The 19091-nt window shown below is 39.0% G+C and overlaps 1 protein-coding gene across 7 annotated transcripts in view; it reads left to right on the plus strand.

The window, feature by feature from the left end:
- Positions 1–19091, plus strand: part of arhgef3 (Rho guanine nucleotide exchange factor (GEF) 3) — a 298141-nt gene that overhangs the window by 264568 nt on the left and 14482 nt on the right. For 5 of the 7 annotated variants that reach the window (XM_069939639.1, XM_069939640.1, XM_069939638.1 and 2 more), the window contains one exon: positions 14426–14533. In XM_069939639.1, coding sequence (XP_069795740.1) covers positions 14426–14533 — 108 coding nt within the window. Of the gene's footprint in view, positions 1–11231; positions 11326–14425; positions 14534–19091 lie in introns of all 7 variants that reach the window. The other 2 variants (XM_069939641.1, XM_069939637.1) reach the window with 1 other exon arrangement.

Below are 19091 nucleotides of genomic sequence, written 5' to 3' on the forward strand. Positions count from 1 at the left end.
GTGACCATTTTGACAAAATCTTCTATTGCGGACGTCATTGAACTAAGGTGTTCTATTCAGAACATCTATCAGATGAGAAAGGTGACCCATGGGAGGGAGTCGGTGTGCCAACATTTTGAGCTACAGCTCATTTGCTCTCAGGTTATTATAATAAATCATAGATGCCCTGTATTTTGAGGCTTTTTTTTAACTGTTGGTAAATTAGTTATCTAAATTTTATTGGAGAAAATCGATTCTCATCTTACTGAAAATAAAGTTTCTGTTTTAAAATTTAAATGTCCTTTTCCGTGCTTCATGAAAACATTTGTGTCATATTTTAATAACGAATGTTAACTCTTTCTCTCCTGGTCATGTTGACCACAGGTCTGTCTATTTATTTATTTATTTACTTCTCTTCTCGTCCTCCCAATCAATTTATTTATAAGACCCCGGTAAATTTCACGAGGGACGTGTACCAGTCACTGACTTTCATCCCATCTTGTCTCTATCTTAAAAGGTGCATTAATGTTTATTTTTACTGGAATTGGAAGTTGACAATATGAATATTAAGTCAGTCAGCAGGCAAAATTGATAATCCCATAAGAATCAGAGGAATTGGAAATAGAATTAAGCTTGATTTTTCACCACTATTGGTGATACACCAGCTTGGACAATATAGATGAGCCGATATCTGGGAATCAGGAACCAGATGTTTTGCTTACTGCCTATTTCCTTAAGAATTTACATAAAACATGCTGCTGAATTAAGATTTTAAATTTTTTCCAGCTATTTTTCTAAGGGTTATTTTCTTATAGTTACTCTATATATGCATGGTGATTCCTTCATTGAATGGAATAATTGTATTTATTTTTTTCACATCCTTATGGAATTGATAGGGTATGGACACCGTGGAGTTATCATAGGGAATTATACAGCATGGAAACAGGCCCTTTGCCCCAATTTATCTTTGGTTTCCTGAGCTAGTCCCATTTACTGTGTTTGGCCCAAAGCCCTCCAAACCTTCCCTATCCATGAACCTGTCCAAATGGCTTTTAAATTTTATAATTGCCCCTACCTCTACCATTTCCTCTGGCAGCCTGTTCTCCACCAGTCTCTGTGTGAATAACCTGTCTCTCAGATTTTAAATTTAATTTTTTTAAATTTAGACATTCAGCATGGCAACAGGCCATTTCAAGCCCATGAGTCAGGGCCACCCAATTTACACCCCATTAACCTCTACCCCAGGTGCATCTTGAATGGTGGAGGAAACCCCAGGTGCATCTTGAATGGTGGAGGAAACCCCAGGTGCATCTTGAATGGTGGAGGAAACCCCAGGTGCATCTTGAATGGTGGAGGAAACCCCAGGTGCATCTTGAATGGTGGAGGAAACCCCAGGTGCATCTTGAATGGTGGAGGAAACCCCAGGTGCATCTTGAATGGTGGAGGAAACCCCAGGTGCATCTTGAATGGTGGAGGAAACCCCAGGTGCATCTTGAATGGTGGAGGAAACCCCAGGTGCATCTTGAATGGTGGAGGAAACCCCAGGTGCATCTTGAATGGTGGAGGAAACCCCAGGTGCATCTTGAATGGTGGAGGAAACCCCAGGTGCATCTTGAATGGTGGAGGAAACCCCAGGTGCATCTTGAATGGTGGAGGAAACCCCAGGTGCATCTTGAATGGTGGAGGAAACCCCAGGTGCATCTTGAATGGTGGAGGAAACCCCAGGTGCATCTTGAATGGTGGAGGAAACCCCAGGTGCATCTTGAATGGTGGAGGAAACCCCAGGTGCATCTTGAATGGTGGAGGAAACCCCAGGTGCATCTTGAATGGTGGAGGAAACCGGAACCCTTGGAGAAACCCCACGCAGACAGGGGGAAGAATGTGCAAACTCCTTACAGACAGTGCAGGATTTGAACCCCAGTCCGGTCCCAATCGCTGGTGCTGTAAAGGCGTTGCGTTAACTGCTATGCTAACCCAGATCTCCTTTAAATCTTTCCCCTCTCACCTAGACTGGTGTGCTTTGGTTTTAGACTTCCTGGGGAAAAACTGAATTGAAGTGTTGATGTGCATAACTTAATATAGACAAATAACAATGAGATCACCATATTTAGGAGTTTCCTGAGGTAATGCAGTGATGTGTGAACATTGACCTGTTTGTATGTGAGTCATTATGTTTGGTACATTCATTTATTTAAATTTGCTTATGTAAAAATAACTGAGATCCCTTTATTATCAGGTGAGGAAAGTATCTGTTATTCCTCGAATAAAGCGATGTTACGTGAATATAAACCAGACTTGAGGTTTAATCGTGTGTTTGAATACACCGAATTCATTTCCTTTAGGCTTTCATGAGAAAGCCATTTGTTGTGCTTGTTTAAATTTAGACCTACAGCACAGTAACAGACCATTTTGACCCACGAGTGAATTCTGCCCTATTTTTCTTACACCCCATTAACCTACATCCCCGGTATATTCTGAATGGTGGGAGGAATCCAGAGCCTCCGGGGAAAACCCACGCAGACATGGAAATAACATACAAACTCCTTACAGACTGCGTGGGATTTGAACCCCGGTCCTGATTGCCGGCACTGTAAAGGCGTTGTGCTACGCCAACAGTGTCACATTAATTAAATAAATTAAGCCGTCATCAGCAGATTCAAAAGAGAAAGGTATGGCTGATATTTTAAGGCTTGTGAATACATTAGGCATTCACATTTTCAGTCTATTACTCCAACAGAAGCATAAACCCATTTATTATTAAATTAATCCTTCCAGAAAAAAAATCGATGTGGGTTTGAAAAAGTGAATTACAGTAGGATAAAAAAAAATAAGAGTCAAATACACAAATGATAAATTATGGTAATGAAAATGAGCTGAATCAGAAGTTCCCCCCGCCCCCCATTTGTTCAGGGGAGGGGAGGCTTAAATCACACCTTCTGCAACATGTGCCATCACATAACCAAATGCTAGATTATTTGCTGCCTTAAATAATTCCATTGTATTTACAATACCATTTCTTGGGTGTTACCACACCTCTTATCGGTATTGGGACTGTGCAAATTTTTCAGAAATTGATCTTCAGCATTTTCAGAGATTTGCTTAATACCATATCAAGTATTAATTAACCTCTTGGAATCAAGGTAACCAATAATCCGTATCATCTACATTCAGAATAACAACATTTTGTTGCTCTTTAACAAATCAATGTTGGGTAGGATAAAATATCTTTGTATCCTGTAAAAACTGCCAAAGAACCATATGTATGAAGGCTCCTATTTAGTGCAGGTTCATGTCTAAAAAGTACATGCTCCTTTTAGCATGCCCTAATGTACTTAAGAGCTTCAAGTTCATTCAGATTTATTGTCCGAGTACGTACATATGATCGCATACAACCCTGAAATTATTTTTCCTGCGGGTGAGGCAAAATTACCACTTACTGGTAGTGCCAAAAAAAGGTACCCAATGTACACATGTAAGCAAATAAAAAATGTAAACAAACTGAAATACAGAGAGGAAAAAGAATAATAAAGTGCAAAAGTAAGCGACCTTAAATGAGTCCCATATTAAGTTTGTCATTGAGGAGTCTGATGGGGGAGGGGTAGCAGCTGTTCCTGAATCTGGTGGTGTGAGTCTTGTGGCGTGATCGTAGCAGGAAAGAGGTACAAGTGGTGTGGCTCCTTGATGATTGCTGCTACTCTTCCCTGTAGAGGTTCTCGGTGGTGGGGAGAGTTTGCCTGCGACATCCTGAGCTGCGTCCACTACCTTTTGCACAGCTTTCCGCTTACAGGTATTGATATCCCCATACCAGACCATGATGTAACCGGTCAGCACATTTTCCACCAGACCTCTGTAGAAATTTGTCAGGGTTTCTGATGTCATACCAAACCTCTGCAAACTCCTGAGGAAGTAGAGGCTTTTTCTTCACGATGCCATTCACCGTTCTTGATGTGATAAAGAAAATCTGCAGTTAATTTGTGCAATGCAAATTACTATAAACAAGAATGTGATAACAACCAGATAATTCCACTGTACTAATATTGAGATAGGCATACCAAGTCATTTCAAGTTCAGAAATATCCATGGACTTTGTGTCAATATTAATTTTGGTAGTTGATCATTTATTTTTTTCCTTTCTACGTGAATCTTCTTCCAAATATTGAGCAGATGGTGCAATACTGGTGAATTCATATGTTGCACCAACTTTTCACCCCACTTCTATAGTATATGTTCACAAGAGATAACCTTTCCTTTAGAGAATGGGAGATAAAAGGGATCAAAAGAATAGAAAATTGTTTTTTCGGGAAATAAATTATTATCTTTTGAACAAATGAAGGACAAATATAATATAACTCACGATACAATGTTTGCATACCACCAACTGAAAACCTACTTGAAGGACAAATTGGGAAACAGTCTGAGGTTACCAGAAGGAAGCAATTTTGAATATGTGATTACAGACACAATGATAATTAAAAGATTTATAACAAACATGTACATTAAACTGCAAGAAAAGGAGAATGAGGAAACAAGCTGTAAACCTAAACAAAAATGGAAACAAGATCTAAACATAAAGATAAAGAATGAAACTTGGGAAAAGCTATGCTCCGGAAATATGAGAAATACAATAAACACGAGGTTACGCATGATACAATATAATTGGTTACACAGGCTATACACCACACCCAAAAGTTAAATAAATGGGACCCAACAGTATCAGACAGATGTTTTCGCTGTAAGAAGGAAACGGGAACAACAATACATGCAATTTGGGCATGTGAGAAAGTGGAAAAGTTTTGGGAAGATCTAAACCAGTTATTAAATAAAATCACAAAAAGCAACATACCAAAAAACCCAGAGATCTTTCTTCTAAGTAATATAAGAAGTAAAGAACTTGGACTCGATTTGGATGGAGCACAAAAAAGATTTATTATGATAGCCTTAGCTGTAGCAAAAAAATGTATTATGTCAACCTGGAAATTAGAAGATAACCTGAGAATACAGCAATGGTACATAGAAATGAATAAATGTATTCCATTAGAAAAAATAACATAATTTAAGAAATAACATCACAGTATTCGAACAAATATGGGAACCGTACATGGAACACTAGAGAAATCCTACCACGGACCTCCACACCTAAAATGACAGAAGGAGAAGGCGACGAAATGAACTGACCCAGTATGAAAAAGTAGAAGACACAAATTTCTTGTTTATTTTTATTGTGTGACGACGTTGTTTAACGGGTTTAATGTATCATATAGATTGAATGTTAAATGAATGGGGGAGTGAAGGAGGGAGGGAAGGGAGGGGGAAAAAGGGGAGAAAATGACACTGTATATATTCAAGAAGAAAATGTCTGTATGTATTTTGATCAGTATGGTTCATAGTGTGAAAAATAAAAAGTTTAAAAAAAAAATATCCATGGACTGCCACTGGAGTCTTTTGGGTGTGTCCCGGTGAAAGGCATTCAGCAGCTTGTGGATCATTCATAAGAAATGTAAGGATGCACAGCATAAAGATTTGTCTATTTCTGAGGTCATTTAATACCAACCAGGTTTACGGCTTTAGGAATGATTGAATCCAGTTTCTTAATCCAAGTTGCCTTGTAGCAGGAAGCATTTGGTGACACTATAAATTATGGACCTCTGGCAAAATTCCAGTCTCTTTGCTGAGTGCAATTGTCTTCTGCAGTTAACTTGCACTCATTTAGAGGAGATGGACAATCTTTTACATGCATGAGCTGTGATTTGCGGTACATAAAGAGGAGACATTTTAAAAAATTTGTAAGTAACTTTAGAGTATAGTCAATAACCGTGTGCACACTCAGTCAGCAGCCCAGATGAACAACATTTCTTACTGATCTTTGCTTTACAAATAAGTACAGTTTGTTTAAATTGATGCCTGTTTGTCAACTGCAGAACACTACATTTCCCAGATTCACTTGGCATGGTAATGCAGACTGTTTTTTGCTTATCTATTGATAGCATACTGAAACACTTGTGCAGCATTTGATGCTTTTAATACCCAGTTCAAGGACAGATCTCAATGACAGCTGTAAATTATGCATTTTAGACCTCACAGATAACAAGCTATAGATGCAGTTAGAACCGTAAAAAAATAAGATTTACTTTTTATCCAGGGAAAAAAAAATCCCTTATCATCTTTTGTGATTCACTCAACCTTCAAGGATATCTGACGTAGAAGGAGGAAGCAATACTTGTTTGCTTTATAGGGTCTGTGCTTTCAAAAAGTTAAATCAAGCTTGCTGCACTGTCATACCATATAATTACTTTAAGCTCAAGTACAGACAGTACCATAATTTGAAAACCAGGCAGCTGAAACTATCTTTCAGGACACGAGGAGCTATTTGCATGACCTGCTTTTTTTTTTCTTCCCCAAGGTCTTTCAGCTGTAGAAGATTTCGTCATTGGGTAAATTAGTAGAAATCAAATTAAGTCCTCCTTTGGGAGTATAAACATTCAATTTTTAAAAAAGGCTTAAATCTATTGAGTTGGCTCTGACTGATGATTTGATCCACAGTCCCATACAATGCTCTGAGTTTAGTTGCCAGTTCGCTCTACAGATGTGCAGAGGAAAGTGTGTTGACCACCTGCATTGCAGACTGCTGTGAGGGAACCAATACCTCCGAGCGGAGAGCCCAACAAAAGGTAGTGGACGCAGCCCAATACATCACAGCCAAAACTCTCCCCACCGTTAAGAAAATGTAGGGGGGAGGCTGTCTTCGAAGAGCAGCAGCAATTATCAAAGATCCACACCATCCAGGACGTGCTTTGTTCTCGTTGTTGACACAGGAAACAAAATCTCATGGTTCTATATGATGTCATGTGTGTGTGTGTATATATATATATATATATATATATATATATATTTATAATATATATAATGTATAAATTTAAACTTTGAACTTCTGATAACTAGCCAGAGGTCCTGTGGGGAATTGCTGCAGTACATTGGCGTGGCACAGCCGAGAAGCATGGCCGTCATTTACAGGCACATCTCATCTCGTTCTCATTGTCTGATCAAACTGTGCTCAGTCCAGGGTCGGTGTCAGAACAAGTCTAATGGGGGGGGGGGGGTGCTTTAGGGTAACCGTGGGGGTGTGTGGCATTCGAAACTTGTTTAGTGAGGAGGTGGTTGTGGTGCCTATCTGCCACAAACCTCCTCTGTGTGCTGCCATCACACTTCCCCCCTCCGACGAAATAAACACGCTGCTTATATCGCGTGGAGACGAGATGCTAGTGCTGCGGGTGGTGGGGGGGGCAGTAAATTATTTTGGGTGACAATGCCCGGCGATGCACCCCCCTCGGTTCCGGCCGTAAGTGACTCAATACACATACACTCTATATATAGTAAGACCAAAGTTGGTGTTCAAGCACCAACCCTTTACATTGAAATGAACTGGTAATCTTTATTGCAAGGAGAAGGAAAGCTAAGTTTTGTATCCCTTTTATTTTAATTTCTATTAAATACCTATTGTTATTATAGGGAATATGACCAATACATAATATTGGGAGATGGATGTAATAGTTTTTGACGTCTCTTCTCCGAACCCATATGGAATTACATTAAGGACTACTGAAAGGCAAGGTGATCAAGATGTTGATTGAACAATTATTTATCAAGTTCAAATATTGTTGATCCAAAACTACTAATAGAGAGATGGTTAAATACTGAAATCACTTATCGAAGGACCTCTTTTCTACTTTCACATCTTGCCTCAATTTCCCCCATTCTCTTGAATTAAAAAAAAATCTCAAAAGGTGCAAAATTCTCAAATTGAAACCCAAAATCTCATTAATTTTTTGTTTGATTTTACCTATTCCCTTCCAACTTATGCAGTCTGTTTATTCAACTGCTAACAAATCCTGTTGTGGCTTCTTAAACATTTTCCCAAGCACCAAAAGCCATGTATTCAGCCCCAAGCTCTGGAATTCTCTTCCAAAACCTCTTTCCCTGACCGTTTGTTCCTCTCTGTGGCCTTTTTTTTAGTTTAAACTCGCCTCTTTGAAGGTCTTTGTGTTCTTCCCTAATGTTGTGTTCTTTGGCTTGACTTTCACTTTCTTACCTGCACTTTGTGGAAGGCATCTTTAAATTTATTTTTTATGCTGATCCACACAAAGTAATAATTGGAGCCGATTCCTCTTCCGAAATATAGGTTTCCTTTTAAGTCTTTAGGAAGAAAGAACACCAAGGAGATGAAAGGATTTTTGGTGGTGGATTTCAGAATCAAATCGTTTCAGCTGGGTACTTTTGTGGTAGAGTAATTTGGATTTGGAAATCTTAAAAGGAGCAGAATGTAGCACCATTTTTAAAAAAATATAGAAATCTAAAATGATCTCTGTGTCACAAAGACTGTTCAGATCTTAGCTCTGTCATCTCCTGATAAATCATTTCAGGTCAGTGATTCAATCTAAAGCAGACAATGGAGAATCTCCTGGCATTCTTTCTCCTTGATTAATTAATAGCCAGAGATCAAACTTAATTATTTCTGAAGCTTTGTCTGTAATTACAAAGACAGTGGCTAAACTTGCATAATGGAGCCCAAGGGGAATATGACCAATACATAATATTGGGAGATGGATGCAATAGTTTTTGACGTCTCTTCTCTGAACCCATATGGATTTACATTAAGGAATACTGAAAGGCAAGGTGATCAAGATGTTGATTGAACAATTATTTATCAGGTTCAAATATTTTTGATCTAAAACTACTAATAGAGAGATGGTTAAATAATGAAATCACTTATCGAAGAACCTCTTTTCTACTTTCACATCTTGCCTCAATTTCCCCCATTCTCTTGAAATTAAAAAAAAACAAATCTCAAAGGTTCAAAATTCTCAAAATGAAACACAAAATCTCATTAATTTTTTGTTTGATTTCACCTATTCCCTTCCAACTTATGCAGTCTGTTTATTCCACTGCTAAGATTTTGGAGTACATGGTCTTTGTACATGTCAATAGAGGTCATATTTTGTTTAAACAGTGAAATGCAAGCGTGTACTTTATGAATTTATTCTCCATTTTTAACAAAATCAGTAAGTCTATTATCTTCGAAGCAATTAAACTATTACAGAGAAGTCTACCCACCAAAAATAATGTGAAAATTGGTTACTTTTGTAGCTTTGTAAGCAGGCTTCTGAACTCATTGTCCATGTCTTCTCTGTCAAAGAAATAATCATACACAAAAAATACAGTGAAGCTAATTAGTGATGTTCATTAAAGCTGATACCATTTGGTTTAGAGAGCTTTTTACAAATGAAATACTGTACTTTTTCATCAAAATTTATATATCTGTAAATGTAAAAAAAAACATAAAGACCAATTATATCTAAGCTCATTGCAATGAATATATCTCTTTCAACTCTAAAATATAGATGAGAAATTCTAATATAATGCCAAGATAAAGAGTCTTTCATGGATATTACAGTTCTTTTATTTGTTTACATGTTTTACGTTGTGCACAGTTTATTTTTTGCACGACCATTTAGTGGTAATTCTACCGCGCCCGCAGGAGAAAGGAATCTCAAGGTTGTATGTGATGTCATGTATGTACTCTGACAATAAATCTGAAATCAAATTGACATCGACTCCAGGTCGTAGGAGTATGCTCGATCCTCATTTGTGGGCATCCCTTTCGGCTAGAAGGCTGACAGGTTTAAAGGAAATGAAGAGACCTCTTTGACTGTAGAGCACAGATCTGACATTGAACTACTGGGAATGCCATTTCACGGGACGTGGCCATGACTATGCATTGGTGTTTTAGGTCATATTAGCACTTACTTGCACTACTATTACTTGTAAATACTACCTTTAGATTTAAAATAACATTTCAAATTAATATCTGAGATAAAGGAAAACTATACTAAAAATGCATGTCTCTGAAGCATGAGATTTTGGATTTTTCTCTTCAGTGTGTTTTTTTTTAAATAATTTTTTATGACTAGGATAAGAATTAGGGAATGTGGGTGGATGGGCAGCAGTTTAATGGTAACCAGATCCAGAGAGAATTGGGGTCTTTCAGATAAGAATGGAGAGTCAAACAAAGAAGGAAGATTAGGGTTTGGATAATCAAAATATAAGGAAGCCAACTAAAGGATCACCTTCATCCCTGGTATAAAGAATGTTTATCACTTCCTCACATGAGTAGATGGAGCTGCAGGCTCCCACCCCATCATTTACCATTTTCAATCCACAACTCCGCTATCATCTCAAACCGAACCCAACTGTTCCTCATGTTAATTATCCCCTAAAGGAACTTCCTCAAAATTATTTACTGCAGGGATAAACTACATCCATTTTGTAATGCTGACTGCTCTTTCTCTCACACACATGGCCAGAGTCCATTTTCTCAAGCCTTCATCTTCAGCATTTTCACCACCAAATGTGCTTCTTCCAAAGCTATTCCAAATGGTCTCCTGTCCTATTTGAAATCTGCTGCTTGTATGTATCAGCACTTGTGACCTACATTGACCATTGCCCAACACATAATCATCCTTGCTCTTAGGGTACTGTTAGTACTGGGGTTGTTGCAGGCCCAGCATCCTTCACTTGGACTTTTGACCCCATCTCAACAGTTTCAGGAAATTTGCCTTCAAAAGGCCACTTCTATCAGTCTTGCCATCTGGGTCCATTGGATATGAAAATCTGTCTTCTTTCCTGGTTTGGCTTGTATGTAATTCCAGACCCATCAAGATACTTGAAACTAATCTAGCAATTCATTCAATTCAAGAATGTTGAGAATGGGCAATAAAAAAACATGTGGCCCTTGTATCCTTTGAAGGAATAAACATTTTTGTCTGGATTCAACTGTTACCTAAATCTCTTGGATCACCACCACCTCTTTTACTGTAGTTTTTAATTTTTTTTTAAAACCCCCCCTGGTATTATGCCCTTTCATTCTCTCCAGCCTTCCATGAAGTCTTTAATTCCAGGTGATTCTGCTGCAAAAGACACCATGAATATTGCTCACCACCTGATTCCTGAACAAATGATCCAATTTATCATTTTGCATGCTATGTTCAATTGCCCAAGGATGTGGCTGTGACCACTGAAAATATCACCACTAACAGTCTTATGGTGAAGTTGGTTGTAAATTCCCACTTTCTCTTGAACGAGGAGAATTGTTAATAATTTTCTTAAGTAGCCTAGCTGCGATTTTAAAATGAATTAATTAAACTTAAAATTATTTAAATATATTTGAGTTGACTTGAAATTTGTGTCTTCCTTTCCAGTATTTTGCAAACAGAAGATGCAGATCTCCCTTGCCACATCATCCTTATACTCATCTTGATTGGTTGGTTCCCCTCTCCCTCGCCTGCTCATGAAGTAAAAATAACTTGCCTTTCTTGTCAGTTGTTCTGTAATTACACAGCTGCTTCAGCTTGGGTGTAAAGTACTTGGGTGCAAAATAAAACATCAATAGATTTTGAAAGTTCTTAACCTTGACGAGACTTTAAACTTCACAATAAAGAGTAATGTGCACATTAGTTTTGTAATGTGGGCAGCTTTCTGTTCTTTGTTCTGCTTCTCAAAGCATGTATTCTATTTTGTATGTATGATTCACATGAATATTTGCAAAACAAGGAAATAAAAGGAGCAGGTTAGCTTATTTCATAAAAAGGGAGGCCTGACACTCGTTTTATCTGTCAGAATGGCAGTAAGCTGTATCAGATGTGATTTGAACTGCTGGTATTCCTCATGATAATGGAACATTCAGTTCCCAGGAGGTCGGGAGATGGTTCAATGGATTTCACGACTTTACGGATATGCTCCGTCAGCTAACAGCAAACCCGTGGGGAAAATATGATAAAATACTTGCTTCAGCAAAACCCATAAAATGCTAACAAAGGATGCTGTATATGAAAGTGACTTAATAAATTGCAGAGCAAGGCGGGGAGGAGGAGCAAAGATTAGCTGTGCTTTTGAAGAGAATAAAATTGAAATGGAAAATTTACATATGTCCTTCCATTTCACAGTACTACATGGAAACTAAATAATGGATAATCAAAGCTGATTATGGCACTGCCATCAAACCAAACAATTTACAGTATAAATCGCAATGGTGGATTCAATCATTTTACAGCTGTCATCTACAGCTCTAAAAGCAATCACATGGGGGAGTTCTATGTGCCTTTTTGAGGTGAACATTTGTTTTGGGTTGATTGTTTTTGTCCACGGTCCAGGTTCTTGTGCTCAATCCAAAATCCACCAATCTCTGTACCATTCATAGCTGCTGTTGACTGGTTCACTACTGATTGGTCACTTTATATGTAGTGATTCAGTTTGATTATCAATGGAAATTGTTTATTAACTCCTACATTGCTTTTAACTAGAACAAAGTCCCCATTGCACAATGAGCAATGGTCCTAAAATAAAATGTGAGTTAAAATAGAGGCATGAATTCAAATCAGTTCCATTTTCTTTAGTATGTTTCTGTAAGTTGTTGTCACTAACCAAAGACGGGGAACTAGAACATTTGTTTCTGGAAGTAATCCTTTTACCTGGAACTCCCTTTGCCCTGACTTGGTCAAATTACCCAAAACAAATAATTTCTCATGCCCTGGACAAACCAATTAAATGTGCACTTCACTAATTTTGAGAAGCTAATCAAGTTTGTCGTTCTTATGGCTAATTGGCATCAAAAGATCATTTAAAATCTGATTTTAACAGCATTGCATTCAGGGCAAAGAATAATAGCTGGGCAATTACAAACCCATGGTACCTGTGGAAATTTTAAACTACTCTGATTTGGGTATGTTAACCAATGCATAAAATTTTTTTGCTTTTGAACATGAATCTGATTTATTTCCAAATCATTTATTTTGTCTTCAGAAAGGTAAATTTTTCAATCAGATCCCAAATAGCTCTTTCCAGTCAGTTAATAAATCTGTTGTATGTCCCTAATATCTCCAGGCACTCTTAAGGTTTGAAATAAAAGCTCATGCCTACATTTGTAAATTGAATAAGTTTTAGCAATTTTAAAGAATAATTAATCTTTGAAATATTTTGCATAACCCTTTTCTGTTAAATGAAAAGTGTTTTCTAAATCGAGTAATATTTGTACTTGTTTCTGATCTTTGAAGTTTAAGAATCTATGTAAAAGAATCTATGTAAAGTTTTATTTCCTCTGGAAACAAAGTTCATAGTCATGAAAATCACCAAGCAATATTTAAATGAAAGGATCATTTATTTTGAAAATGTAAGTTTGCAATGTGAGGAACACTGTAGAGAGAAAATGTAGGCTACACGTTGTGTACCACATCTCAAGCCCGGCTATTAGCTACTGTTGTGTCAGCTGGTACCATGTCTGGGTAGGTCATTTTCCATAGGAGGATTAGTCAGGAACTTGAATAGAAGGTTTGATCAGGATATGAATGAAACTGCATTGATGTCAGAAAGCAACTGAGGACTGGTTTTAGCAGACATTAAGACATCTGAGGGGTATTCAAAGCTGGTGAACTGCATAATATTGCTGGTACAGAAGTGGCAATATTTTAAGACGAGTTTTCTGAACTTAGTATTATTTAATTGGGCAAAGGTGTTCTTTTGAAGTTTGAAGGTGAAGCTATTGGTGTCTGAGAAGACTGTGAGCAGCCTTTCACTGCCATCTCATTATAATGGAAAGTGCTTACTAATCCCGGAGATGTAAAACTGAGGTAGATGATCCCAGGAAGAGTGATGGAAGAGATGCGCGCTGCTTGGAATTCTACTAAAGCTGCGGCTTTGTGCAGTGTGGAGTTTTACCTAATTGTGGATGTTGCACCGCATTGCCACAGATGGGTCCGCAATCATAAAAATGTTTTTCTATAAGGACTGCTTGCAGACCAGCAACAGCGATTTAGCCACAAGGCCTGAGAAAGGGATGTAGAATTTTCTGTAGACACTGATTCAGATCCAGAGATGTTTATTTTCGGGCACTTTATGGAGATTTTTGCTTATGATTTACTGGAATTTTGGCTACTGGTCCTTTTACTTCTGCAGCTCGGGGAATGGAAAATGAACATACAAGGTATATGCCTATTGAATTTTCAGAAAATTCACTTGTGTGCTTTTTTTATACCTGATATTTCTTAAAATCTTGTGTGGTATATTAGGAATTGAATTTAGCTTGTTCCTTTCGTCTAATTAAAATTATTGTGCATTGCTAATTTGTTGGTATTTAACCTACTGGTTATTGCTTAGTCCAAGTTCACTCTGAGGGCAAAGAACATTTAATGAATATGAATTTTCAATACAGAGCAGGAATAAATACAGAGACTTTTTTAAAAAAAAGATACATTCTGACATTAATTGTGGGAAATGAGAAATCCCCTCACAGTGAATCTTGTTTAAATTAACTCCAGTGGTTTTCCTGAAGAATCTATCAGCTGGAACAAATGTTGAATTATGTTGACCATCTCTCCATCTTTTTTTTCCCCTATACAAGGAACCCAGTAACAAGCGGGTGAAACCTCTTTCTCGAGTCACCTCATTAGCAAGTCTCATTCCTCCTGTGAAGGCCACACCACTGAAGCGATTCAGCCAGACATTGCAGGTAAGATTTAACCCCTCCCTCTTCCTGGCCGTGGAGTAACGAATTAAACAGTATAACGATACACAGTGCTGACTGCTTTCGCCTATATTAGACCAGCGATGGATTTCATAATGATAATGAGGTTATTGTAATGAACTAATTGTCATTCACATTGGATAATGTGCATGTGCACCAAAATTCTGACTTGTAGAACAGAGACAGGTGCTTGAAAAGAAAAACTACAATAGTCAACAAATTTAATTAAATAAAAATAATAAATGCAAAAGATAAATCATAAATGTTCACAGTAATCTGAGTGCAAAAACAAAGTAACCTGCAATAGTGTGGACAGCCTTTTTGTGCCTGTGATCAGTGTACCAAGGGGAAGTTCAACAGTCTGATAGCTGTTGGAATGAAACTGTTCTTGAACCTCAAGGTACTGGTCTTTAGGATTCTGTACCTTCTATCTGAAGGTTGCAGTTCGAAGAGGTTGTCACCAGGATGAAGGGGATTTAATTTAGATTCATTGTATACAGTAAAGCCCCCGGTATCCAGCACCTATGGGGATTGGTAGATGCCAGAGAAGTGAATACGCTGGTTGCTCGAGTTTACTTGTTGCATGGATTGGCGAACTAACTGCTAGGGGTGCAAATTTTAAACTTCAATAGTTTTTACCTGTTCATTTTCCACAATGACTTTTCCAGTTGCCTGAAGCCGCTGGCTGCTTGAATTTTGGATAACAGGGATTTTACTATGTACATATTCAAAACTGTCCATTCATGTCAAAGACAAGCATTTCAGCCTATCACGTGGCTTGTTAATTTTTACTGGCTGCTTATTGTACTTATTCTGCATATCATTGGCGGTTGCCTTGTAATTGATTTATGAATGAGTACATATGGCACAGGAGACTCCTATCAGCGTAGTCAACATCGAAAATGATACTGTGACCATCAGCTGGATGGTGCAGAAGTAAAATCAGTGTCTATTTCACTGCAGTGCAAAGTAACATGCATGTTAATCGCTCTCTGCATCATGGGGATTCTGCATCTTGACAAAGTTTAGTTACCCACTGACTAGACTCTGGCCAGGGAAAATGAATTCAGTCAGCTTTATTTGACTCCGTGTCTTCCCATAGTACAATAATGAATGGTGGATCTGGAGAGTTGGCAAATCGCTTCAACTTGGAAGAAATGACTTGGGGGCAAGGCCGTTCCTACAGCCAATTTCAATTTCCGAGTTCAGCCTATTCAAAATCTCTGTAGTGCCTTGTTGGTGTGTTTCTCCCGAAATTGGGGAAAAGAAGAACTCTTTGTGGTAATCTGGAAGAAGGCACGTTTATTCAGAAAGGCACTTCAGTTGTTGATTGAAGGAAATCAGTTTGTGTGTCCAATGAACAACAAAATCACTCTCTGCACCCATCAAAAACCTTCCTGACTGGTAACAACTTAAGTTAAGGCACTGAGGCCTGTTGACTGTAATGACTGTTTAATTCTGTGCACAGTACTGAAAACTGCCTTGATGATACCAGTGAACTTGGAGAAGTGAACAGTAAATGATTGTGTGCCGCGCGCGCGCGCGCACACACACACACATACACACACACACACATACACACACACACACACACACACACACACACACACACACCACTCACTCTCTCACACACCCACACCCACACACACCCACTCTCTCTCTCACTCTTTCACGCATTCACTCTCTCACACACACACTCTCTCTCACGCACTCACTCTCTCACGCACTCACTCTCTCACGCACTCACTCTCTCACACGCACGCACGCTCTCGCACGCACGCACGCTCTCGCACGCTCGCTCTCGCACGCACGCACGCTCTCGCACGCACTCACGCTCTCGCACGCACGCACGCTCTCGCACGCACGCACGCTCTCGCACGCACGCACGCTCTCGCACGCACGCACGCTCTCGCACGCACGCACGCTCTCGCACGCACGCACGCTCTCGCACGCACGCACGCTCTCGCACGCACGCACGCTCTCGCACGCACGCACGCTCTCGCACGCACGCACGCTCTCGCACGCACTCTCGCACGCACTTAGGAGGGGGGGGTTAAGTAACTTAATAGTGTTATTAAATATTGATCTCATTATTCTGTTAAGAGAATAAACCCAGTTTTGTTGAAGTAGACGATGCCTTTAGTGAATTTCTTTTGCTGCTAGTTTTTGAGGCCTTGGGGCTCGTTAGAAGAGAAAGTAATTCTTCATATGGATTCTTGCACTTTCTCTGCAGTTGCAACCCCAGCAGATGGAAAATAGAAGTGAGGACATTCTTGTGGAAGCAAAGATGATCCATACTGCTGAAAACCTTTTTAAAAACTGCAGGTCCTGGAAATCTGAAACAAAAATAGAAAATGCAGGAAATATTCAGCAGGTCAGACATTATCTGTGGTAAAAGAAACAGAGTTAATTTTTATCAAAACCAGACAAAAGGTTTTGAACGTTGAATTTAACTCTGTTTCTCTTTCCACAGAAGCTGTCCAGCGTACTGAATGTTTCCAGTATTTACTGTTTTTATCTCAAATATTGCTCGTCATTGAAATCCAGCCAAGCGGACAGGGAAGTTGCAGACTCCCACAGCCTCCTAAATCTTTCAACAGTGTGAACAGGTCTGCATGTCTTCTTCCCCACTCTCCTGGTCATGTTGTATTATAATTACCATATATGCCAGCATATAAGACAAACTCGAAACTTAAAAATATCTCTCCAAAACCAGGTGTATACAAAGCAAACCTTGACAGCAATGTCTCAGCGCTCCCCTGCGGCAAATATACAAAGCAAACCTTCAATGCAAAGTCTTAGCACTCCTCCATGGCAAGTTTTCAATCCAAACCTTGACATCGAAGTCTCAGCTCTCCCTTGTGCTAAGCTTAAAATCCGAATCTTATCAGCAAAGTCTCAGCACTTCCCCAAGGGGTCCATCTGACCAGTCTGACTGCCGTCAGCTCTGTACAGGCTTAAAACAGCCGGTTAAAGGAACCGACGGTGGTTTGCTCTAAAATATGCTCGTGACATTTAAACCTTTACTAGGTAATTTAGTTTTAAAATATTGTGACAGCATCACTCTATTAGTCAGTGGTAAGTGCCAGACTTGGGGCAGTCTTATACAGTGAATATAGCTCAAAGCCTACATTGTAAGTGAAAATTCTGGGGGTCATCTTAAACAAGAGTTGTCTTATACACTGGCATATATGGAAGCCTGAAACCAACGAATCATCCTTCATTACCTGATGTGCATCCTATAAACTTGTGTGAGTTTGCACATTCTCCTTGGGCTTGCATGGATGCTCCCAGGCCACTCTGGTTTCATCTTGTGTGCCAATTGGTAGGTGAATTGGCTGCTGTAACTTGCCTCTAAAGTAGGTGGGTAGCAGGAGAATTGCAATGGTGGGGTCGCTCATGAAGACCCAAGAGGAAATCCATGGTCATTGCTTCCAGCAAAGTTGTATAGAACTCTGCCATTGATTGAAATCAGAATAACAATGTCCTCTGCTTCTTTCTCTACCATGCTCCATTCGCTGTGTAAGTAACCGAGTTAGCTTGGAGATGCAGAGGAAGGGAGGTTACTTTGGTTTGTGTTTGATCGTGAAGGTAGGGAAATAGCGTGACTGCACAGAGATTTTTGAAGTCCCTTCAGGCAATAAATTTCTTCCCAGAATTTACGTGTGAAAAGTTTCTGATCTTTCTGGAAGAGAACTGCATTAGTTCCAGTTGTGCTGACCGTGAAAGCAAATTATGCTTTGGCTAGACTTGAGCTGTGCCTGGCAGCCTGTCTACTGCTGCAAGTATATTTGTGCAGCTGTTGGAGGACTTTATTACTTGTGGTACTTATTCTGCAGAAACTTGAATATAAAGAATGTTTTCAAGGACAAAACATTCTCACATCTCTTGCAGGGACACTTGCACTAATAAAGATAATGAACTTTGCTATTGGGGAGGGGATAGGAAGTTGTTTTGCGGAGGGGAAATTGTGGAATGCCTTCTAATATGTGCAAGTTTGGTCGTTCGATTAGTCAATGTAAATTGCCTCAACTGTTGATGAGTGGTAGAATCTGGGGAAAGTTGATAGGAATGCAGGAACAGTAAAAGTGGAATGAGGTAAATGAGTTGAAATGCATTAGTGGGGTGAAGGTTCTGTTTCTGTGCTCTCTCTCTCTCTATGACTCAAATTGCTGATAGCTGAATTAGGAACCTTTTAAAAACATTTCCCCTCGAAGAAATTTGAATAAAATGTGAAATGGACGCAATACATGGGATGGGTTAGGGTTTTGAATCATAAAATGTTAACCAGAATCAATACAGCTATACTAAAAACAAATCAATCGATTAAACCTTAGACAAGTAAGATATTTTGGCCCCCTGTATTCTGATGAAGGAATGTGATCCTTCCTTTAAAGGGAGCTGGATTTACAAATTGAAATTCCTATTCTCCGTGCCAGGAAATATTTAAAAGTAAATCGCAATGTGAGTCTCGCCATTGTGATTTTATTGAAGATAGTTTTAGTCCTGGTCAATATTTGAAATGAGGCATCCTGCAACAATG

Source organism: Narcine bancroftii, chromosome 5, assembly GCF_036971445.1.
Source record: "Narcine bancroftii isolate sNarBan1 chromosome 5, sNarBan1.hap1, whole genome shotgun sequence".
Classification (NCBI taxonomy): domain Eukaryota; kingdom Metazoa; phylum Chordata; class Chondrichthyes; order Torpediniformes; family Narcinidae; genus Narcine; species Narcine bancroftii.